At 46.6% G+C, this 26027-nt stretch overlaps 1 protein-coding gene across 1 annotated transcript in view; it reads left to right on the forward strand.

Moving 5' to 3' along the window:
* LOC119959319 (zinc finger protein 208-like) overlaps positions 1-24118 on the forward strand; it is a 203269-nt gene extending 179151 nt beyond the window's left edge. Inside the window, exons 3-4 of the mRNA XM_038787633.1 lie at positions 3360-4916; positions 22664-24118. Coding sequence (XP_038643561.1) covers positions 3360-4916; positions 22664-23426 — 2320 coding nt within the window. The 3' untranslated portion in view covers positions 23427-24118. The remainder of the gene's footprint in view (positions 1-3359; positions 4917-22663) is intronic.
* Positions 24119-26027: the final 1909 nt, after the last annotated feature.

Raw genomic sequence — 26027 nt, forward strand, 5'->3', positions numbered from 1 at the left:
ATTTTTGGGCAGCACGGTGGCCTAGTGGTTAGCACAGCTGCCTCACAGCTCTGAGGTACCAGGTTCGATCCCGGCTCTGGTTCACTGTCCGTGTGGAATTTGCACATTCTCCCCGTGTCTGCGTGGATTTCGCCCCACAACCCAAATATGTGCACAGTAGGTGGATTGGCCACGCTAAATTGCCCCTTAATTGGAAAAATTTATTGGGTAATCTAAATTTATAAAAAAAAAGGATGGCAGATTTTCTTTTCTATTCATTCCTGGGATGTGAGTGTCGCTGGCTGGGCCAGCATTCACTGCCCAGCCCTAATTGCCCTTGAACTGAGTGCATCTCAGAGGGTATTTTAAGAATCAGCTAGCAGACTATGGATCTGGAGTCATATGTCGGTCAGACTAGGTAAGGATCGAAGATTTCCTTCACTGAAGGTCAGGAGTGAAGCAGGTGGGTCTTTACAATAATCGACAATCATGGTTTCATGGTCATCAGTAGACTTTCAATGAATTCAAATTTTACCTTGGTGAGGTTCGTGTCTGGGAAATCATTAGGAGGGTCAAAAATAATTTTGGGTCCTTGAAAAATCATTACAACAGTGAAAACATTTTTTTTGTAATTTTCTTTGAACATTTATCTTCAGCAGATATACAATTATTGAAAATGAGATAAAGGTTGTTTGGCTGACAGTCAATCACTGTCCTGTAGGGTAATGAGCCCTTTTGCTTCCCAATTGGCCGAGGAAGGCAGTGTGTCACAAGGATGGATGTGTTCACCGATTAATGGCTGGAGGATGGGGGCAGGTCATGTGATCAAACCTCCAGGAATACATTTAATCAAAGTTGGCGAGGAGAGAAAGTTGTGAATTTCTATCCTAAACTGACAGTGAGGTTTCTGTAAATTTACAGGATACTGGAAGTGGAGGTTTAACAGATGGGAAACACAAACCAAATGTTACATCGCAATCTGACAGAGTCACTCGATTCATCAGAACCTGAATATCAGCAGCATCTGGGTGTGGGAGGTAAAAGGTTTGTCTGTTCTGGCTGTGAGGGAAGATTTCAGGTCTCAGTGTGACTGGAAAAGCCCCGAGATTCACAAACCCTGGTTAGACCAAACCTGGAGAACTGTGTTCAGTTCTGGGCAACAAACCTGAGGAAGGATAGAACGGCCTCGGAGGGAATGTAGCACAGATTTACCTGAGTGATATCTGAAACACCCCGGGGTTAAATTACAAAACTAGACGACACAAAAGAGTCAGAGACATGATGGCACAAAGAAGGGCATTCGGCCCATTGAATCCATGCTAGCTCTCTGGAGCAATCCAGTCAGTGCCATTCTCCTGCTCCCTGTATCCTCATAGTTTTATTTCCCTCAGATGTCTATCTAATTTCCTATTGAAATCAAATGATTCATTGTGTCTATTTTCAAACTCCCTGATAGGCAGCAAGTTTCAGGTCATTGCCGCTCGCTGTGTGAAAACATATATCTCATATCACCTCATATCTCCTGTACCTTTTAAATACAAACTAGGAGCAGGCCACTCGGCCCCTCGGGCCTGCTCAGCATTCAATAACATTGCGGCTGATCTCATTCTAACCTCAACTGCACATTCCTGCCTACCCCTGATGATCTTTCACCCCCTTGCTCATCAAGAATCTATCCAGCTCTGCGTTAAAAATATTCAATGACTCTGCTTCCACTGCCTTTTAAGGACGTGAGTTCCAAAGTTTTACAACCCTCAAGAGAATAAAAAATCCTCATCTCCATCTGAAATGGGTGACCCCTTATTTTGCAACAGGGACCCCTTGTTCCAGATTCTCCCACAAGAGGAAACATCCTCTCCGCATCCACCCTGTCAAGACCCCTCAGGATCTTATATCATTCAATCCAGGTTTGACCCAAAACTTTAAATCTGTGTCCTGACAGATTAACTTAATTCCACCCTATCCACGTATCTGCTTGTCCAATCAGTGAATGGAAAGGGTTTCTTTGTCCACCCGATGGAAATCTGGCATAATCATTTGGACCTGAATCAAATCTCCCCTCAACCTCCTTTGCTGGAACCAGTCTGGTAAATCTCCTCAGCACCTTCTCAAGAACCTTCACATCCTTCCTGAAGAGTGGTGACCAGAGCTTTATAAAGATGCACAGAATAGAAATAGAACCATAGAATTCCGAAGGTGCAGAATGAGGCCATTCGGCCCATCAAGTCTGCACTGATCCTCTGAAAGGGCACTTGTTTGGGCCCACATTCCTACCCTGTCCCTGTGACCCCCATAGCCCCACATAACCTGCACATCCCTGGACACTAATGGGTAATTTATCAAGGCCAATCCACCTAACGTTCCCTTTAGACTGTTGGAGGAAACCTGAGCACTGGCTGGAAATCCACACAGACACGGGGAGAAAGTGCAAACTCCACACAGTCACCAAGGCCGGAATTGAACCCGAGTCCCTGGCACTGAGGCAGCAGTGCTAATCACTGTGCCACCAGAAGCATAGTTTTGGGATCAATATTACTGTTTATGAATAAAAGCAAATTACTGCGGATGCTGGAATCTGAAGCCAAAGAGAAAATGCTGGAACATCTCAGCAGGTCTGGCAGCATCTGTAGGGAAGGAAAAGAGTTAACAAAGGACCATGAAATGAAAATGAAATGAAAATGGCTTATTGTCACGAGTAGGCTTCAATGAAGTTACTGTGAAAAGCCCCTAGTCGCCACATTCCGGCGCCTGTTCGGGGAGGCTGGTACGGGAATTGAACCGTGCTGCTGGCCTGCTTGGTCTGCTTTAAAAGCCAGCGATTTAGCTGAGTGAGCTAAACCAGCCCCTCTGGACTCAACATGAGATCTTTTCTCTCCCTAGAGATGCTGCCAGACCTGCTGAGATGTTCCAGCATTTTCTCTTTGGTTACTGTTTATGAAGCTCAAGATTGAATTTGCTTTGCCAACTATTCTCTTTAATATGACTTGTAGATATACAAAATCCCTCTTCACCTCTCTCTCGTTCCTCCCAAAGAGGCCAGTTGGGTTTTTATAACAATCCAGCAGTTTTCATGGTCACTTTTTCCTCGTGCCAGCCCCATAAATGACCAGAATCATTCAGCCCAATTTCACAACCTGCCTTTGTGTTTTTGTGGGTTCTCTCTCACTCCCTATTTTCTGTTTTAAATCAGTTTCACAGGGTGTTCGAAGGGGAGGCTTCAAAGTCCGGAAACTCAAACCAAGCATCACATCAGGATCTGACAGAGCCCTCAATTTATCATATCCTGAATATCAGCGGATATTGAACATGGAAGGAAAAAGCATCATTCACAGTGGGGAGAAACCGTACACGTCATCAGGCCCCATGAGACAGAAATGCAGTCACACTGAGGAGAAACCGTGGAAATGTGCGGACTGTGGGAAAGGATTCACTTCCCCATCCCAGCTGGAAACTCATCGACGTGTTCACACTGGGGAGAGACCATTCACCTGCTCCACCTGTGGGGAGGGATTCACTCAGTCATCCCACCTGCTGAGTCACCAGCGAGTTCACACTGGGGAGAGACCATTCACCTGCTCCACCTGTGGGGAGGGATTCACTCAGTCATCCGCCCTGCTCAGTCACCAGCAAGTTCACACTGGGGAGAGACCGTTCACCTGCTCCACGTGTGGGAAGGGATTTGCTAAGTCATCCAACCTGCTGAGTCACCAGCGAGTTCACACCGGGGAGAGGCCATTCACCTGCTCCACGTGTGGGAAGGGATTCACTCAGTCATCTGCCCTGCTGAGTCACCAGCGAGTTCACACTGGGGAGAAACCATTCACCTGCTCCACCTGTGGGAAGGGATTCACTCAGTCATCCAACCTGCTGAGTCACCAGCGAGTTCACACTCGGGAGAGACCGTTCACCTGCTCCACGTGTGGGAAGGGATTCACTCAGTCATCCAACCTGCTGAGTCACCAGCGATTTCACACAGGGGAGAGACCATTCACCTGCTACACGTGTGGGAAGGGATTCACTCAGTCATCCGCCCTGCTCAGTCACCAGCGAGTTCACACTCTGGAGAGACCATTCACCTGCTCCACCTGTGGGAAGGGATTCACTCAGTCATCCACACTGCGGAAACACCAGCGAGTTCACACTGGGGAGAAACTGTTCACCTGCATCGAGTGTGGGAAGGGATTCACTGAGTCATCCCACCTGCTGAGGCACCAACGAGTTCACACTGGGGAGAGGCCATTCACTTGCTCCACGTGTGGGAAGAGATTCACTCAGTCATCCACACTGCGGAAACACCAGCGAATTCACACTGGGGAGAAACTGTTCACCTGCATCGAGTGTGGGAAGGGATTCACTGAGTCATCCCACCTGCTGAGTCACCAGCGAATTCACACTGGGGAAAGGCCATTCACCTGCTCCACGTGTGGGAAGGGATTCACTCAGTCACCCCACCTGCTGAGTCACCAGCGAGTTCACACTGGGGAGAGACCGTTCACCTGCTCCACGTGTGGGATGGGATTCACTCAGTCATCCAACCTGCTGAGTCACCAGCGAGTTCACACTGGGGAGAGGCCATTCACCTGCTCCACGTGTGGGAAGGGATTCACTGAGTCATCCACACTGCAGAAACACCAGCGAGTTCACACTGGGGAGGAACCATTCACCTGCTCCACGTGTGGGAAGGGATTCACTCAGTCATCCAACCTGCTGAGTCACCAGCGAGTTCACACAGGGGAGAGGCCGTTCACCTGCTCCACGTGTGGGAAGGGATTCACTGAATCATCCACACTGCGGAAACACCAGCGGGTTCACATTGGTGAGAGACCGTTTCAATGTCCAGACTGTGGGAAGAGCTATAAAAGTTCTGGGGAATTGATGTGCCATCAACGTGTTCACACTGACGAGAGACCGTTCAGGTGCTCTCACTGTGGGACTGGGTTCAGACAATCATCTTGCCTCACTGCACATCAGCGAATTCACACCGGGGAGAGGCCATTGACCTGCTCCGAGTGTGGGAAGGGATTCACTCTGTTATCCCACCTGCTGAGACACCAACGAGGCCACAAGTAACCACAGTGATTGGATTTTGCTGTTACTCACACTCAGGACTGAACCATGTTCATTTGGGTCTCTTTCTCCTGATAACAAACTCCAGCCCATTTACAGGGGCTAATATTCTGGCTGAAAGTTAAATAAATTAGAATTATGTTAAATACGCAGTGTTGAAATTTTTTAATATCTCTGACACAAGTTTGTTCCTTTTGAAGTACTCTCGCTCTCCCCTGTCTCTTCCATCTTCACCTCCAACAAGAAGTGTGAGGAGCCTGTGGAGATTCTTTGTGACTGAGATTGAGTCAATCCGATCAGCTGCCTCTGCTGCTTCCCTCCCTTCCACGATCCCACCGGACCAAACTGTCTCTAAATTTCATCCTTTTGACTTCTGGTGCCGGCCATGGAGTAGGAGGTCGGGCATTTGGGAGCTCCCGCTCGTGACGGACCTTTTCTCACGATTTGTTTCGGAATTCTATTAGAAACATCGGTGGAGAGTGAGACAGTGAGGAGAAATTCCCCACCAGTACGTGGAGCCGTGGACCAGAAATGGTCGTAAAAGAAGAATTAGTTGAGCAGAGAAGGTGACTGTAGAACCTGCAGCACGGGAAAGCATGGCAGAGGCGCAGGATCCCGGTTTGGTGGCACAGTGGTCAATGTTACTGCGGGTGGAGTTCATTCAGGAGAGCGTCACCAAGCAAATGAAGGCAACCTAATTAAGGCAAGGATTGATTGGGTGGACAGGGGCTGGAAGCCCATGGACCGGCGATCCAGAAGGTGGCTGAGCACGAGGACCATTTAACCGCTTTGGAGGTGGAGGTGGGGCTGATGAGGGACCACCAGAAAAAGTTGCAGGAGGACCTGGAGAACAGGTCCCAGAGACAGAACCTGAGGATTGTCGGCCTCCTGGAGGGCAGTGAAGGGTCGGACGCAAGGGCATGTGTGAGAAATATGCTCGAAAAGCTGATGGGAGATGGGGCGTTTTGTCGACCCTTGGAAGTAGATAGAGCGTTTGCGAGGTAGTCGCGAGCGATATGTACCTCCGAGGGTGATCCGGGTGCGAATGCACCGGTTCCTGGATAAGGAGCGGATTTTGCGGTGGGCAAAGCAGACACTGAGCTGCAAGTGGGAGAACTGTGAGCTGCGCATCTACCAGGACCTGGGCGTGAAACTGGCCAAAAGACGAGCTGGATTCAATAGGGTAAAATCGGCCCTCTTCAAGAAGGGGGTGAAGTTTGGGTTGTTATACCCAATGCATCTGTGGGTCACGTATGAGGGCCAAGAACTTTACCTTGAATCGCCGGACGAAGCGATGGACTTTATCAAAGACAAAAGGCTGGCAGGGGTTTGAGGGCATTGAACCTTGGGGGAGGGTATTGCGGTATCGATTCTGTTAAAGTTTCCTTAGTTTTGATCTGTATATGCAGTGCTCTCTGTGTAACAGTTTTTTAGGCCGTTGCTTAGATTTGTAAGTTAACTTTATTTCAGTAGGTAGATGGTGGAGGGATTTTTTTCTACTGTATGTTGATTGGGGACTGTGATGTTTTGAATATGTATGTTCGAGCGGGGGGGGGGGGGAGGGATAGGATGTCTGGCGCCATGGGTGGGTTGCCAGGCTCGGTGGGCTAAATCACGTCACGGAAGTGCAGTGGGGGAGGGGGTAGTGAGCATGTGGTAAGTTTGTTAAGGGGGGTTGGGATTCTTGTGCTGCTAATAGTGGGGCGGAGGGGGAAGCGGGAGCTGCTCTGCTGACAGAGGAGAAACTGTTGCTGAGAGACAAAAGGGGAGGTCAAGGACAGTGGATGCCCGAAGGCGGGCCAATGGAGGTGAGGGACGCGAGCTGGAGGCAGGCCTAAGAAGGGTGATCAGTAGTTGGAACATTAGAGGGCTGAATGGGCTGGTTAAGAGGGCTCACATGTTCACACATTTGAAGGGATTGAAGGCGAACGTGGCAATGTTACAGGAGACACACCTGAGAGCAATAGATCAGACCAGATTGAGGAAGGGATGGGTCAGCCAAGTATTTCATTTCAGTGCTGGACTCTTAAGACTAGCGGGGTCGCGATCCTGATCAACAAACGGGTGGCATTTGAGGCAGGGAGAATAGTGGTGGACGTTGGGGAAAGTTCATCATGGTGAGTGGAAAGCTTGAGGGGATGCTGGTGGTACTTGTGAATATATATGCACCAAACCGGGACAGTGTGGAATTCATGAGGGTGTTGGGTAAGATCCCAGACCTAGATTTGCATAAGCTGATCATGGGGGGGGGGGGGGGGGGGGGGGCTTCAGTACGGTTATTGACCCAAGGTTGGACCGGTCGAGGTCAAGGACAGGGAGGGTACCAACAGTAGCGAAGGAACTTGAAGGGGTTCATGGAGTAGATGGGGTGGGGGGTGGTAGACCCATGGAGGTTTCGGACGGCCAAGAGTGAAGGAGTTTTCTTTTTTCTCCAATGTGCACAAAGCGTACTCCCGGACCGACTGTTTTATTCTGAGCAGGGCTTTACTGGCGAGACGGTTGATATTGAATATTCGGCAATTGTTGTGTCGGACCATGCCCCACATTGGGTGGATTTACGGGTGAGTAAGGGAGAGGGTAGCGCCCGCAATGGAGGTTGGGTGTGGGACTGTTAGCGGATGAGGGGGTGTGCGGGTGGGTGAGGGAGTCTATCCAGAACTATTTGGAAATAAATAACACGGGGGAAGTCTCAGCAGCAACAGTTTGGGAAGTGCTGATGGCAGTGGTTGGGGGGGGAGTTAATGTTGATATGGGCCCATGAGGGAAAAGGTGGAGCGAGCAGAGGGATAGGCTGTTGGAGAAATACTCCAGGTGGACAGGACATATTCAGAGGCCCCGGAGGCGGGGTTATTGAAGGAGCGGCAGAGGCTACAAAAGGAGTTTGAGCTGTTATCTGCAGGGAAGGCGGTGGAGCAATTGAGGAAGGCGAGGGGGGGCGGTATATGAGTACGGTGAGAAGGCCAGTACGATGCTAGCGCATGAGCTGAGGAAAAGGGAGGTGGCCAGGGAGATAAGAAGAGTGAAGGACAGAGGTGGGAACCCGGTCTTGGACCCAGCAGGGGTGAGCGGGGTGTTTAAGGAGTTTTACTGCAGGCTATATGAGTCAGAACCCCCAGCTGAGGTAGAGAGGTGAGGCAGTTTCTGGGTGAGTTGAAGTTCCGAAGGTGGATGAAGGACTGGTGGAGGGATTGGGAGCCCTGATTGGAATTGAAGAAATAGCAGAAAGGCTGGAGGCCATGCAGTCGGGTAAGGCCCCGGGACTGAACGGCTACCCAGTGGAATTTTATAAGAAGTTCTCGGAGATGCTGGGCCCGCTGCTGGTGAGGGTATTTAATGAGGCAAGGGAGCGGGGTTCCTTCCCCCAACAATGTCACAGGCCTCGATCCTGAAGCGGGTGATGGACCCTGAGCTATGCGGGTCATATAGGCCAATCTCCGTATTGAACGTGGATGCCAAACTGTTGGCCAGAATATTGGCCTCAAGGCTAGAGGGCTGTGTCCCTGAGGTGATAAGGGAAGACCAGACGGGGTTTGTGAAGGGCAGTCAACTTACGGCCAATGTCAGAAGGCTCTTAAACGTTATGAGAGGTGGGAGAGGGAAAGGATATCTACAAAGAACTCATGGAGTCGAGGGAAACTCAGATAGAGGAGCTAAAGGGCAAATGGGAAGAGGAGCTCTGGGAAGGATAGAGGCAGGTCTGTGGGCGGATGCCTTGAGCAGAGTCAATACATCCTCATCATGTGCCAGGCTCAGCCTGATACAATTTATGGTCGTTCACAGCGCAGACATTTAAAAAAAAATGTAGAGTACCCAATTTATTTTTTCCAATTAAAGGGCATGTTAGCGTGGCCAATCCACCTAGTCTACACATCTTGGGGTTGTGGGGGCGAAACTCACGCAAACACAGGCATAATGTGCAAACTCCACACAGACAGTGACCCAGAGCCGGGATTGAACCTGGGACTTTGGCGCCGTGAGGCAGCGATTCTAACCACTGTGCCACCGTGCTGCCCCGTTCACCGGGCACACATGCCGGTGGCCTGGATGAGCAGGTTTTTTGGGGTAGAGGTGGGGGGGGGGGGGGGGGGTCAGCTAGTCATGTCCATATGTTCTGGGCCTGCCTGAAGCTTGGGGGATTCTGGCAGGGTTTTGCAGATGTCATGTCCACGGCCCTAAAAACACGGGTGGTGCTGAGCCCAGAGGTGCAGGATTTTGGAGTGTCGGCAGTCCAGGGGGCGAGAGAGGCTGATGTCTTGGCCTTTGCCTCCCTGGTAGCCCGGAGACGGATATTGCTAGCGTGGAGGGACTTGAAGCCCCCGGAATCAGAGATCTGGGTTAGCGGCATGGCTGGATTTCTCAGACTTGAAAAATCAAGTTTGCCCTCAGAGGGTCAACGCTCGGGTTTATCAGGAGGTGGCAGCCGTTTGTCGACTTCTTTAGAGAAAATTAACTGTCAGCAGAGGCACAAAACTTAAAGGGGGATAGTTAGGCTATTCTCTGCTGAGGGTAGGAGGGACTTGTTAGGGATGGAGATAATTTATGCACGATGTTTTATGTGGATTTGCATTGTTTACTGTTCTCACTTATTATTATAAAATTACAAAACCTTAACAAAATGTATTTTTAAAAAAATCAACATCACCAAAATCAGATCATCTGCACATTGCCACATTGCTGTTTGTGGCATGTTGCTTTGTGGAAATTGGCTGCTGCATTTCCTAGAACAGTGACGACACTTTGGGACATGCTGGGGTTATGAAAGGCGCGACAGAAGTGCATGTTTTAAATTGAAGATTGATGCTTTTTGATCCTTAATTGATTTCAGACATCCCCAATTAATAAATTTGCTTTGGTTCAGACAAGACTTTATTAACCAATTAAATCAAAGGCAGAATTCTGGACAGTAAATTTAAAAAGGAGTTTTTTTAAAGAAAAGCTTTACTGACTGACTTGAAGACATTTACATTTACAACTTCATGCAGGTGATCAGTCTGTGGAAGCGTAACCCTCCCTGGCTCCTTCTTTGACACTAATTTCCTTGGAACTCGGCCTCGAGAGTCTTCAGTACTTGGCCAGCAAGGAAGACCTTCGGAACCTCGACTTTTACCCCCAAAGTGACCATTACCTCATGTCAGAGTTGGGGCTGTGGTAACATGACCATTGGTTAATTGGGCACCAGTTTAATTTAATTGGATGTTTAATTACTGACACCACCTTCTCTCATTACCTTTGACAGGAATACAATTGAACAGCTTCATACTATCCCTTTATCTGATTCTGTACAACCCCTTATTCAAACAGTTTCAAATGTTGAGGCTAATCAGAGTTGGAAGGTCTCCCTTGCCGGTACATTTATCCTCATCGCATTCTTTATATACACAGCGATTAAGCTTTTATATTTTTACAACAAATAAAACTCAGACTTTTACTATAACTACTGATTCATTATTGTTTAATTAATTGTAACTCAATTAAGGATCACTACTTATTTAATCACGTTACAGATTGGTAGCTAATTAATACAATTTTTAATTGATACATTTGATACAAGATACACTAGGTCACTTACGCTTCACACGGTGTCTGTGTCTATGTATTTACATTGTGTATTTATCGGATGTCCTAGATTGTTTCATGTATGGAACGATCTGTCTGGACTGTAGGCAGAACAATACTTTTCACTGTACCTCGGGAAACGTGACAATAAATCAAATCCAATCAAAGAGACAGTTTCTTACTAATCTTCAGATTGAACAATGAGCCTTCTTAAGAATTATTCATTAATGGGAGGTGGGTGTCACTGGCTGGACCAGCATTTACTGCACATTCCAATTGCCCTTGAACTGCGTGTCTTGTGAGGCTATTTCAGAGGAGGCTTACAAACCAACCACAACATTGCTGTGGATCTGGAGTCACATGTAGACCAGGCCACGTAAGGAGAGCAGATTCCAAAAGGACATTAATGAACCAAATGGGTTTTTACAACAATCATCAATGTCATAAATCGACTTTTAATTTGAGATTTTATTCAAATTCAATATCTGTCATAGGCAGATTCAATCCCAGATCCCCAGAGCATTAACCTGGGTCTCTGGATTACTCGCCCAGTAACAATACCATTACTCCACTGCCCAGCCCACATATTCTTGGCAGAATATGGTGTCTTGTAACTTCTCAAAATTATAAAAGTAATTTATTTTTCAAACAAATTCTGATAGCTCTGCAGTTTCTGGAAACATTTTGGTTGATTGTGTTATTTTTAAAATTAAAGATCTAGTCTTTGCAATATAATTACCTAATACACCAATTCACTAATGATAATCAATGTTAACTACTGAATAATCATGAATTTAATTCTTGTTTATTGCTATGAAATCAATACGTAGTTCATACAGAAACGGTACAGGTGAAATGGCTGCAGGAAGCCACATATTAGAGACATAAAAGGGCTTCCTTGACCTTATTACTAATGACAGTGAATGCACTATGAAAATAACAATTTAAAACCTAAATGTGATTATATATGCGTACTTACAGCTTCCTACATTACAACAGTGAATACATTTCAAAAGTACTCCATTGGCTTTAAAACACTTCAGGTGGTCCAGTGGTAGTGAGACGTTTTATAAAAATGTACATTTGTTCTAATTGTCCACAAACAAGGATATATTACACTCGGTGTCCTCACCAAAATCATTGATAAAGATTGGGTCTTATTTAGTGTAATAACCACAGCATTGGCACCATTTTGAATACTGTGAAACTCCAGACACACCATACGCACAATTATATGCTGTAAAACACAGCGAATCGTTGTGATTTGTAATGCACTGTCCATTTGCAATGAGGTGCTGGAATCTCATTGGACTGTAACTTCCAAAAGGGAATTTGGTACATTCTGAAAAAGAAAACAAAATAGTCCAACTCTGGGATTAAATGGGTTGCTGTACAAAGAGCTGGCATGGGAAAAATGGGCCAAATAGACTTCTCAGTGCTCGAGAAGCCTTGTGTACATGTAAAGCGAGTGGTAACGACCTGGAACCTACTGCCTATGAGGGTAGGAGATGCAGAGATGACAGAAGGATTTCAATAGGAAATTGGACAGGCACTCAGAGAAATAAACCCACAGGGATTTGGGGATAGAACGGGGCAATGGGCAGACTGGCTTCCTCCACAGAGAGCCAACACGGTCTCAAAGGGCTGAATGGCCTCATTCCCCACCCTCCAGATGCTGTGATCTCGGGAGAAATTCAGCAGCTCCAGTCACTCCAACTAACTGGAGTCCCTCATCTCTGGTGCCATTCTCATTAATGTCCTCTACACCCCAAGAACATCACATCTTTCCGAAAGTGGGGAGCCCATACATAGGGTTCCATTGCAGAGGGATAGAATTGAAAAGCACAGAGGAAATGTTCAGCTTGTTTAGAACGATGGTTAGACTACACTGGGAGCTCTGTCAACATTGGTGATCTCCATTTCGATAAAGGAAATAGAGGCACTGGATAAGGTGCAACAAAGATTCATAATATACAGAACTGAGAGCATTTAACACTCAGGAAAGGCTGGAGCTGCTTTTTTCTGGAAAAGCAAAGGCTGATGGGTGATCTGGTGGAAGTCTTTGAGATTATGAAGGGATTCAATAATCCAATAGGAATTTCAGTGGAAACCTCTTTCCCCAGCGAGTGGTGAGAATGTGGAACCCGTTACCACAGCGAGTGGTTGAGGTGAACAGCATGAATCCATTGAACGTAAAGCTAGAGACATACACAGAGGGAGAAAGGAATAGAGGATATGCTGATGGGGAGATGTAGAGGGGTGGGTGGAGAATCATGTGGAGCGTAAATATTGACAAAGTCCATGGCTAACCTCAGCCGGTATGGGAATTTAACCTGTGCTGTTGGTGTCACTCAGCACAAACCAGCCATCCAGCCAACTGAGCTAACCAATCCCAGTGTAAATCTGTAATAATTCCTTCAATATTACTGATTGCCTGTCTCCCACCACACTATTTAATGAAGTTTCCCAGTGCACCTCAGACAACTTGCCCCTCATACCCTGATTGTTTTCTTCTGTGAGAAGCATGAAGATAAATTAAACAAAAGAATTATGTAACCACCATAGCCCATCTTCATGGCAATGAAGCATGATTTTTGGGGTTTCCAAACAGAAATAGCAATGAAACATCTTTTAACCGCCAAACCCCTTTCACTCCTTGTGAAATGTGAAACCAGATATTCGCAAGAAGGCTCAGAGAGAATCAGCCCACTAGAGGCGAAGCCGTGAGACCAGCCAGTCCAGCAGAAAGAAACCCTCTGACCATCCCCATTGACCAACAGAATGAACAAAATGCAGTCCTGGATGTAATTGAGAACAGAAACAATAACAGCAGAATCCAATCCCTGTAATCTGTTGTGAACATGTTGTTGTCTCAGAAAGTTCAATAAATTACTAAATCCCATCGCACATTGAGAGCAGGCGAACGGCCTCTTCCCAGTATGAACTCCCTGGTGTGACTGCAGATGGCATACCGAGTGAATTGTGAAAATAGATGTAAACGGGAGTGAGATCATCAGGATTATGGAGACATGGCTGCAGGATGACCAGGGATGGGAATTGAATCTATTCAGTATTTAGGAAGGACAGACAAAAAGGAAAAGGCAGTGGAGTGGCAGTGCTGGTTAAAGAGTAAATTAATGTAATAGGAAGGATATTAGCTCCAACAATGTGGAATCTGTATGGGTGGAGCTGAGAAACACCAAGGGGCAAAAAACTTAGTGGGCATCGTATATAGACCCCCAAACTGCAGTGGTGATGTTGGGAATGGCATAAAACAGGAAATCAGGCTGATTGTATCAGAGGCGACAAAGAAATGGGTGAGAAAATAAATACATAATTTGCTGCTTTCTTCACAAAGCAGATACCAGAAATGTTGGGAAGCGCCGGATTTAGTGAGAGGGAGGAACTGAAGGAGCTCAATATTAGGAGAGAAATGGTGTTGGTGAAATTGATGGGATTGAAGGGTGGTAAATCCCCAGGGTCTGATAATCTGCAACCGAAGTACTTAGGGAAGTCGTGTAGAAATAGTGGATGCAACGGTGGTCATCTTCCAGGATTCTATAGACTCTGGAACAGTTCCTGCAGATTGGCTTATGTAATTCCACCATTTAAAAAGAGATAGAGAGAGAAAACAGGGAATTATAGACCAGCAAATCAGACATCGGCAGTGGGGAAAATTCTAGACTCCATTCTCATAGATTTTATAGCAAAGCACTGAGAAACGAGTGGCAGGATCGGACAGTCAGCATGGATTTATGAAGGGACAATCATGCTTGACAAATCTACTGGAATTCTTCAAGGGTGTAACTGGTAGAGTTAACGAGGGGCAGCCAGTGGATGTGATATTTGGACTTTCAGATGGCTTTTGACCAAAGTCCCGCATAAGAGATTAATGTGTAAAATTAAAGCACTTGGAATTAGGGGTAGTGAATTGATATGGATAGAAAACTGGTTGGCAGACAGGAAACAGAGTAGGAATTAATGGTCTTTTTCAAACTGGAAGGCAGTGACTAGTGGGATACCACAGGGATCGGTGCTAGGACCTGAGATATTCACAAGATATATTTATGATTTTAAGAAAAATTTAAAGTACCCAATTCCTTTTTACCAATTGAGGGGCAATTGAGCGTGGCCAATTCACCTACCCTGCACTTCTTTGGGTTATGGGGATGAGACCACGGAGACACTTGTATCCACACGGACAGTGACCCGGGGCAGGATTAAACACTGGTCCACAGCACAGTGAGGCAACAGTGATAACCACTGCAACACCCTATATATTAATGATTTGGTGAGGGAGGAAAATCCAATATCTCCAAATTTGCAGATGACACCACTTTGCGTGTGTGTGGGGGGGGGGGGGGGGGGGGGGTCTGTGAGGAGGATGCAGAGATCCTTCATTGTGATTTGGACAAGTTGAGTGAGTGGGCAAATGAATGGCAGATGCAGTATAATTTGTAGAAATGCGAGGTTGTCCACTTTGACAACAAAAACGAGACGGCGGGCTATTATCTGAACGGCCATAAATTAGGAGAGGGGAATGTGCTACGAGACCTGGGTATCCTTGTACACCAGTCACTGAAGGTAAGCATGCAGCTACAGCAGGCGGTAAATAAGGCAAATGCTGTGCTAGCCTTCATTGCGAGCGGATTCAAGTACAGGAGCAGGAATATCTTGCTGTTATTACACAGGGCCTTGGTGAGGCCATACCTGGAATATTGTGAGCAGTATTGGGCTCCTTATCTGAGGAAGGATGTTCTTGCTCAGGTGGAAGTGCAGCGAAGGTTTACGAGACTGATTCCTGGAATGGTGGGACTGACGTATGAGAGATTGAATCAGTTAGGATTGTATCCACTGGAGTTCAGAAGAATGGGGGATCTCATAGAAACCTATATTATCCTAACAGGACTTAACAGGGTAGATGCAGGAAAGATTTTCCCGATGGTGGGAGGGTACAGAACCAGAGGTCGCAGTCTGAGGATACGGGGTAGACCATTTAGGACAGAGATTCTCCCTCTGTGTACCTGAACAGGCGCCGGAATGTGGCGACTGGGGGCTTTTCACAGTAACTTCATTTCAATGTAAGTGTACTTGTGACAAACAAGTTTATTAATTAATTAAAGATATGGAAGGGAAAGCAGAATTAGGCTATGAATGATAAGCCATTATCATAATGAATGGCAGAGCAGGCGCAAAGAGCCAAATGATCTGTTCCTGCTCCTATATTTCTATGTTTCTATGTAATCCCTTCCCACACTAAGAGCAGGTGAATGGCCTCTCCCCAGTGTGAACTTGCTGGTGTGTCTGCAGACTGGATAATTGTGTGAATCCATTCCCACAGAGGGAGCAGGTGAATGGCTTCTCCCCAGTGTGAACTCGCTGATGTCTCTGCAGGATGGATGAATCAATAAATCCCTTCCCACACTGAGAGCAGGTGAATGGCTTCTCCCCAGTGTGAATTCGTTGGTGTGTCTGCAGACTGGATAAATCACTGAATGCGTTCCCACACTGACAGCAGGTGAACAGCTTCTCTCCAGTGTGAACTCGCAGATGGTTCCTTAGGTTGGATGAAGCTCGGAATCTCTGCCCACAGTGAGAGCAGGTGAATGGCTTCTCCCCAGTGTGAACTCTCTGGTGTGTCTGCAGACTGGATGACTGAGTGAATCCCTTCCCACAGTTAGAGCAGATGAACGGGCGCTCACCAGTGTGAACTCGCTGATGGATCCGCAGGTTGGGTAAATCCCGGAATCCCTTCCCACACTGAGAGCAGCTGAATGGCCTCTCCCCAGTGTGAACTCGCTGGTGTGTCTGCAGGATGGATAACTGAGTAAAACCTTTCCCACACTGAGAGCAGGTGAACGGCCTCTCCCCAGTGTGAATTCGCTGATGTGTCTGCATGGTGGATAAATCACTGAATCCCTTCCCACACTGAGAGCAGGTGAATGGCCTCTCCCCAGTGTGAATTTGCTGATGTCTCTGCAGGGTGAATGAATCAATGAATCCCTTCCCACACTGAGAGCAGGTGAACGGCCTCTCCGTAGTGTGAACTCGCTGATGTCTCCTCAGGGTAGATGAATCAATGAATCCCTTCCCACACTGAGAGCAGGTGAATGGCCTCTCCCCAGTGTGAACTCGCCGGTGTTTCCGCAGGGTGGATGAATCAATAAATCCCTTCCCACACTGAGAACAGGTGAATGGTCTCTCCCTAGTGTGAACTCGCTGGTGTGACTGCAGGTTGGATAAAGTATGGAATCCCTTCCCACACTGAGAGCAGGTGAATGGCCTCTCCCCAGTGTGAAGTCGCTGATGTCTCCGCAGGTTGGATAAAGCACGGAATCTCTGCCCACACTGAGAGCAGGTGAACGGCTTCTCCCCAGTGTGAACTCGCTGGTGTGACTGCAGGCTGGATAAATCAATTAATCCTTTTCCACACTGAGAGCAGGTGAATGGTTTCTCCCCAGTGTGAACTCGCTGGTGTGCCTGCAGGTGCGATAACCGAGTGAACCCCTGCCCACACTGAGAGCAGGTGAATGGCCTCTCCCCAGTGTGACTGCGTCGATGAGTCTCCAGCTCAGATGGGAATCTGTATTCCTTCCCACAGTCCCCACATTTCCACGGTTTCTCCATGTTTTGGGTCTCGCCGTGTCTCTCCAGATTGGACAATCAGCGGAAGCCTTGTCCACACACAGAACATGTGCACTGTCGCTCCTCACTGTGAATGGTGTGACGTTTTCTCAGACTGTGTCATAGTTGAAGCTCTTTCCACAGTCAGTTCGCTGGAACACTCTCACTCGGGTGTGCGTTGTGTGGGTCTCGGTGCTTTTCCCGTCACACTCACGTTTAAAACCTTTTGAAGCCGACAGATCGGACAAACATTTCTCCTACTCGCCGATGATATTCAGATCAAAAGGAATCGTTTGAGTTTGACGTGATGTTTGAGACGTCTGTCTGCGATTCCTCCTCTTCCAATATCCTTTAAAAACAATTTATAAAAGTTATCATTGTTGGCACAGGATAGAAATTCGGAGAAGACAATTCTAGTTTCTATGGAACATTATTTCCTCTCTTGTGTTCGAGCTTCTGAGTTAGAACATAGAACATACAGTGAAGAAGGAGGCCATTCGGCCCATCGAGTCTGCACCAACCCATTTAAGCCCTCACTTCCATCTTATCCCCACATCTGAAGAACCCCTCCTAACCTTTTTGGTCATTCAGGGCAATTTATCATGGCCAATCCACTTCACCTGCACGTCTTTGGACTGTGGGAGGAAACCGGAGCACCCGGAGGAAACTCACACAGACACGGGGAGAATGTGCAGACTCCGAACAGACAGTGACCCAGCGGGGAATCGAACCTGGGACCCTAGCGCTGTGAAGCCACAGTGCTACCCACTTGAATTACCGTGCTGCCCGTTGCTGCAGAATAAAGGAGGCAAGAGCTCTGTTTCTCCACAAACACCTTTGTTTCTTTGATCCAACTTCACACACAAATCTCCATGAACAAATAGTGTCTCCTGTAACCCCTTTATGTCTCAGTGACTTCATTTGGATAATTGACATCAAATTAGTGTTTAATTGGAAAGTCCATTCCTATCATCTTGTTCTCCAAAGTCTGTAAATCTCCATCCCACACAATCTCCCTCCATTCTCACTCTGCTGTATCTACTGTTCACTCTCCCAATTCTCCTGAAGGTGCTGATTCATTTAAATTCACAAAAGTCATCAGTTAGTACAGGATAGAAATTCACAGGAACGTCATTGCAATGTATGCCTACCTGTGACAATCATAGAACATAGAACAGTACAGCACAGAACAGGCCCTTCGGCCCTCAATGTTGTGCCGAGCCATGATCACCCTACTCAAACCCACGTATCCACCCTATACCCGTAACCCAACAACCCCCCCCTTAACCTTACTTTTTTTATTAGGACACTACGGGCAATTTAGCATAGCCAATCCACCTAACCCAATCAAGATCATTGTTATTAAAATTCAGGACAATTCTAGTTCTTATGGAACATAATTTTCTCTCGTTCTCTAAAAACTGTAAATCTCCACAATCTCCCTCCATTCTCACTCTGCTGTATCTAATATTCACCCTCCCAATTCTCCTGAAGGTGCGGATTCATGTTGATTGACAGATCCAAGCTCAGCTCACTGCTTCCTGACCAGGACACAGAGATTAGAATAGGAGCAAGAGTAGGCCATTCGGCCCACCGAGTCTGTTCAACCATTCAATGAGATCCTTGGCCGATCTACCTCAGCACCATTTTCCCACACGATCCCCATATCCCTCGATATCTTCAATATCTAGAAACCTGTCAATATTTGTCTTGAACATACCTGATGACTGAGGCTCCACATTCTTCTGGGATAGAGAATTCAAAAGCTTCACCACATCCTCGAGTGAAGAAATCCATAATCTCAGCTTTCACTATTTTCCTACCTGTTCCCCATAACCCTGAACTCCAATGTCAATAAAATATCTGTCCAACTTGTGCTTCAATATATTCAATGGCCCCCAGATACAACTGGTCCCTGTGGAAGAGAAATCCAAAGACTAACAACCCTCTGAGGGAAGAGATGACTGGAAATCTACAACGTAGCTATATTCTTATATTACAAGAAGAGAAATAATAATATGTTTACTTTATTACAGAACGATAAATAATATATCTAATCTGTACCATATAACAACACGAGACATATCTCTGTCCATTATCAATTTACTTTCCCCTGAAATGTCAGCCATCTGCTGGGGAACCCATCCCTTTAATTGTGAACATTAGGAAAGAGACAATCCTTTTTTTAAATAAATTTCGAGTGACCAATTATTTTTTTCCATTAAGGTCAATTTAGCGTGGCCAAACCACCTACCCTGCACATCTTTGGGTTGTGGATGTGAGACGCACACAGACATGGGGAGAATGTGCAAACTCCACACAGACAGTGACCCAGAAATGGGATCGAACACGGGTCCTTGGTGCCGTGAGGCAGCAGTGCTAACCACGGTGCGATCAAAGATCATTCTTTTAGTCAGACAAATAAATGTGTCAACCTGTTCAGGAGATGGGTCGGAGGGGTTGGAAACACTTTGTGGAGCTCCTAGCCTACATGAAAATATTTGTTTTCCAATTAATGTGGTTCTAGTTTGGGCTAAAATCATCAATGAGGACTCTGATCTCTGGTAAAGAAGGAAACCCTGGCAGGTGGGCGGGGAGGATTCACAAACACCCGCTGGAGGCCCCAAACCCCCAATAAGACCCATTGATTTTATTGTCAGTCTGCAGACAGAGCTGGAGAACTGAACCCAGGCAGAGGAGAGGGAGAGAGAAAACTGGGAGTGGAGGAAAGAGATGGTGAGATGGGTTTGGATTTCAGCCCAGGGAGGAGGGAGTGTGTGGGACAGGGGAAAATGTTCCGGAGAAACTAGAATTCTCGGTTCAGAATTTCTATCCTGGATTGGCAGTTATGACTTTTGCTTATTTTTAATTTTTAATTTTTTTTTTAGATTACCCAATTCTCTTTCTCCCAATTGAAGCGTAATTTTAGCGAGGCCAATTCACCGACCCTGCGCATCTTTTTGGATTCTGGGGCTGAGTCCCACACAGACACGGGGATTATGTGCAAACTCCATACAGAGTGACCCGGGGCCGGGATCGAACCCGGGCCCTCGGCTAACGACTGAGCCACCGTACCTGCCCCTAGTGATGAGTTTTATAAATTTATTTTACAGGATGTTACAAGGGGAGGATTTACAGATGGAAACTCAAATCAAACTTCACATCAAGATTTAACAGTCACTCCATTCATCAGGACCTGAATATCATTGACCTGTGAATGTGGAAGAAGAAATGTTTGTCTGTTCTGTCTGTAGGAAAAAATTTTCTTTTGAAAAAAATAAATTTAGAGTGCCCAATTTTTTTTCCAATTCTGGGGCAATGTAGCCTGGGAAATTTAGCGTGACCAATCCAATAAAAGTTTATTGGATAAGCACATGGATGATAATGGCATAGTGTAGGTTAGATGGCCTTTAGTTTTTGACTTCCCATGTCGGTGCAACATCGTGGGCCGAAGGGCCTGTACTGCGCTGTATCGTTCTATGTTCTAATCCACCTACCCTGAACATCTTTGGGTTGTGGAGGCGAGACCCACACAGACACGGTAAGAATGTGCAACTCCACAGTGACCTGGGGCCGGCATCGATACCAGTTCCTCAGCGCCATAGGTAAGACTGCTAAAGTTCTCCTGACATGGGTCTCTGCGTGACTGAACAGAGCCGCACATGGGGTCAGATATCCATTGAGTTAGTGGGATCCATGGGGCACAATTTGCTTGTTTCTTTACTTCTCTGTTGCTACTCTGATCAACAATTAGATATCTGCGTCTGTGCAAACCGGGGTAATGGGAAGTCAAGTACCCAGGACAAAAGTTAATGCAGTTTGCTGGCCAGTCTGTCTCCATTCTGAACAATGTGGAACAAGCTTCTCCCAGTCATTGAAAATGTTGCCCCCAACAAACATGGCGGCCGCACATGCGCTCTGTTGCTCATTGTCCCGAGTAAAGATGGCGGTCGTTACCCCGAACCGTTCACTGGACCCTCGCGGCCCCGCTCCGTGAAATGGGGGAACTAGGAAGTGATTTTTCCGGGTATGGGCTTGCACAACATGTTTGGAAAACGTCTCCACCCTCCAGCCAGGTCCACCGCTCCCGCGTTCCACAATATTCCTCTTACCCTTTGTGAATCCGAAAGAACAGCTTCTCTCCGTCGCCATTACCCGCACTGCGCATGCTTCAGTCGAAGTCCCACCCTCACTCACTCCGATTGGTTGGAGGACCAACCTCCCCTCCATGTCCTCCAGCCCCACTCCCTCCTACTATTGATCTGGAGCTGCTGTCAATCACTCCCCAGGCATTGTGATGTGGGGCATGCGCATTGCGGCTTAGGTCCAGGGACAGACGCTTGTTTGTCTCATCTTCAGGCGGGAAGGAGGCGGATAAGTGGAGGCAGCGTTAGGGGCAGTGGGTGGGAGGGGAGGCTTCATACACACCCAGTGGGGGCCTCAACACCCCCAATAACAAACTAGCCGCACCGCCTCAACACCCAACACAACGGCAGCTGCCGCTTTCTCCCGGTGCCAGGCCCCAGTGGACAAATGTGGCTTCAGGAAGGAAATGCAGCAATGGATTTGTTCAGGAGAAATTATCTTTCACTCACTTTACTGATCCTGGAGCAGGAGGAGTGAATGGGGACAATTTCTATCCTGCTCTCACACAGATGGATTTGTTAATGCAGGTGTTAGAATTTAAATTCAAGAGATAATCTGGAATTCAAAGCTGCACTCAGTATTAATGACCTTGAAACCATTGTGGTGAGTGTGTGGGAAGGGGAAAGTGTGGGGCTGGGATTTGCAGCTTTGGGAAACGAGAGAAACAATTATTCCCCAGAAAGTAGAATTATCTGTTCTGAATTTCTGACCTGTGTAAACTGATTTTACAGGGTTACAAGGAATGGATTGACAGAGTGGAAACTCAAATCAATCATCAAATCAAGATCTGACACTCACTCTGATCAGGGTCTGAATGTCATCAACTTTTGAATGTGGAAGGAGAAATGTTTGTTCTGTCTGTGGGAAAAGATTTCAAACATAAGTGTGACTGGAAAAGCACAAAGACACACACACACCCGAGTCAGAGTGTTCCAGTGAACTGACTGTGGAAAGAGCTTCAACCAGTTACACAGCCTTGAAAACACCACACCATTCACAGCTCGGAGAAACTGCACACATGTTCTGTGTGTGGAAGAAGCTTCAACTGATCGTCCAAAATGGAGAGACACAAGGATGCCGGCACCATTGAGAAACCGTGGAAATGTGGGGATTGTGGGAAAGGATTCAGTTACCCATCTGAGCTGGAAACTCATCACCGCAGTCACACCGGGGAGAGACCATTCACCTGTTCCGAGTGTGGAAAGGGATTCACTCGACTAACACATCTGACTGCACACCAACTTGTTCACTCTGACATGAGACCTTTTAAATGTTCCGATTGTGAGAAGAGCTTTAAAAACAAATTTAATCTTCTGACACACCAGCGTGTTCACACTGGGGAGAGGCCGTTCACTTGTTCTGAATGTGGGAAGAGATTCGCTCAGTTATCCAGCCTTTTGACACACCAGCGAATGCACAGCGGGGAGAAACCATTCACGTGCACTGAATGTGGGAAGGGATTCGCTCAGTTATCCAACCTTCTGACACACCAGAGAATTCACACTGGAGAGAAACCATTCACCTGTCCTGAGTGTGGGGTGACATTCGCTCAGTTATGCAAACTTTTGGATCATCAGCGGGTTCACACTGGGGAGAGACCATTCCCCTGCTGTGTGTGTGGGAAGGGATTCGCTCAGTCATCCACCCTGCTGAGACACCAGCGCATTCACGCTGGGGTGAGACAGTTCATCTGCTCTGAATGTGGGAAGGGATTCACTCAGTCTGCCCAACTCGCCTCACACCAACGTGTTCACTCTGACATGAGACCTTTTAAATGTTCCACCTGTGAGAAGAGCTTTAAAGGCAAAATGGATCTGCTGATTCACCAGCGCAGTCACACTGGAGAGAGGCCGTTCACCTGCTCCGTGTGTGGGAAGGGATTCACTCAGCAGTCCCTCCGGCAGAAACACCAGCGCATTCACACCAGGGAGACATTATTCATCTGCTCTGTGTGTGGGAAAGGATTCACTCATTCATTCACCCTGCAGAAACACCAGCGAGTTCACAAGAGGTTGGATTCTGTTATTGCTGCTGTTAATCACATCCAGGACTGAGCCGTGTTCACTCGGACAGTTGGAGTTTGTTTCAGTTGATGTTAATCATTCCTGTGACTCAGCCGAAGTTTAATATTCTGGATATAGATTAATAAAATTAGCCTTGTGTAAACGACAATGTTCGAGTCCTTGATTTCTCTAAGATCGGGGCTGGTTTAGCACATTGCTGGCTTTGAAAGCAGACCAAGGCAGGCCAGCAGCACGGTTCAATTCCTGTACCAGCCTCCCCGAACAGGCGCCAGAATGTGGTGACTAGGGGCTTTTCACAGTAACTTAATTTGAAGCCTATTTGTGACAATAAGCAATTTTCATTTTCATTTTCAGATAGGAGGAGACTGATTGATGAACTGTTACCGATTGTTCCATTGTTGTGTCTTTTCTGATTTGTTCTGTATGATGTGGTAAAGTAAAGAGTAAGACCAGAGAGAAAGGTAAGAATATGGGAAATGATAAACAGACTGTGGCAGGAAGAGACGGAGAGAACACATTTAAAATTACATCAGATAAACGCTACAAAAATAATAAAAGAACAAAACCAAAGGCTCTGCAGCAAAACACAAGTAGCATTTGAAACAAAACTGATGAATTGGCAGCACCTATAGAAATAAGTAAGTACGATCTGATGGCCATTCAGAGAAATAGATTGGGACCTGAATTGTTTTATATTCATTCGTGGTATGTGGGTGTCGCTGGTCAGTCCAACATTTATTGCACATCATCCATTTCCCTTCAAAAGGTGGTGGTGAGCTGAATATTGTAGTGTATGTGAACTTTAGGAAGGACAGAAATCTCGGAAAAGGTGGAAGAGCAGCTCTGTTAATTATTGATGGTGTCCGCACATTAGACAGGGATGATCTAAGCTCAGGAAACCAGGATATAGGAGTGGTTTGGTTTGAGATGAAAAATGGTTAAGGCAAGAATTTACTTCTGGGAGTGGTGTGCAGACCTCCTAATTGTAACGGCACAGTAGGACAGAGTGTTAAGGAAGAGATAATGGGAGTCTGTCAGAAAAGGTACAGCGATAATCAAAGGGGATTTTACTCGACTTATAGACTGGAAACATAAGTTTGTTGAAGGTAGCATAGGTGAGTTCACAGAATGTTTTTTGCGATAGTTTCTACAATCAGCACATTTTGGAGCCAACCAGAGGTCAGGTAACACCAGGCTGGGTATTGTGCAACAAAGATTAATTGATAACCTCATGGTGAAGGCATCCCCAGGTAACAGTGATCATAATATGATTGAATTTGACATGCAGTTTGAGGGGAAGAAGATTGAGTCCAAGACAATAAGTTTAGCTTCAATAATTCGGTTGTGGGTAAAATGTTGGAAAAGGTTATAAGCGATAGGGTTTATAATCATCTTGAAAAGAACAAGTTGATTAGCGATACTCAACACGGTTTTGTGAAGGGTAGGTCATGCCTCACAAACCTTATTGAGTTTTTTGAGAAGGTGACCAAACAGGTGGATCAGGGTAAAGCTGTTGATGTGGTGCATATGGATTTCAGTAAGGCGTTTGATAAGGTTCCCCACGGTAGGCTATTGCAGAAAATAAGGAAGTATGGAATTGAAGGTGATTTAGCGGTTTGGATCAGTAATTGGCTAGCTGAAAGAAGACAGAGGGTGGTGGTTGATGGCAAATATTTATCCTGGAGTTCAGTTACTAGTGGTGTACCGCAAGGATCTGTTTTGGGGCCACTGCTGTTTGTCATTTTTATAAATGACCTGGAAGAGGGTGTAGAAGGATGGGTTAGTAAATTTGCAGATGACACGAAGTTCGGTGGAGTTGTGGATAGTGCTGAAGGATGTTATAGGATACAGAGGGACATAGATAAGCTGCAGAGCTGGGCTGAGAGGTGGCAGATGGAGTTTAATGCGGAAAAGTGTGAGGTGGTTCACTTTGGAAGGAGTAACAGAAATGCAGAGTACTGGGCTAATGGCAAGATTCTTGGTAGTGTAGATGAACAGAGAGATCTCGGCATCCAGGTACATAAATCCCTGAAAGTTGCCACCCAGGTTAATAGGGCTGTTAAGAAGGCATATGGTGTGCTAGCCTTTATAAGCAGGGGGATTGAGTTTCGGAACCACAAGGTCATGCTGCAGCTGTACATAACTCTGGTGCGGCCGCACCTGGAGTACTGCGTGCAGTTCTGGTCACCACATTATAGGAAGGATGTGGAAGCTTTGGAAAGGGTTCAGAGGAGATTTACTAGGATGTTGCCTGGTATGGAGGGAAGGTCTTATGAGGAAAGGCTCAGGGAATTGAGGTTGTTTTCGTTAGAGAGGAGAAGGCTGAGAGGTGACTTAATAGAGACATATAAGATAGTCAGAGGGTTAGATAGGGTGGACAGTGAGAGTCTTTTTCCTCGGATGGTGATGACCAACACGAGGGGACATAGCTTTGAATTGAGGGGGTGGTAGATATAGGACAGATGTCAGAGGCAGTTTCTTTACTCAGAGAGTAGTAGGGGTGTGGAACGCCCTGCCTGCAACAGTAGTAGACTCGCCAACTTTAAGGGCATTTAAGTGGTCACTGGATAGACATATGGATGAAAATGGAATAGTGTAGGACAGATTGGCTTCAGATGGTTTCACAGGTCG

Source organism: Scyliorhinus canicula, unplaced genomic scaffold (assembly GCF_902713615.1).
Source record: "Scyliorhinus canicula unplaced genomic scaffold, sScyCan1.1, whole genome shotgun sequence".
NCBI classification, from domain to species: Eukaryota; Metazoa; Chordata; class Chondrichthyes; order Carcharhiniformes; family Scyliorhinidae; genus Scyliorhinus; species Scyliorhinus canicula.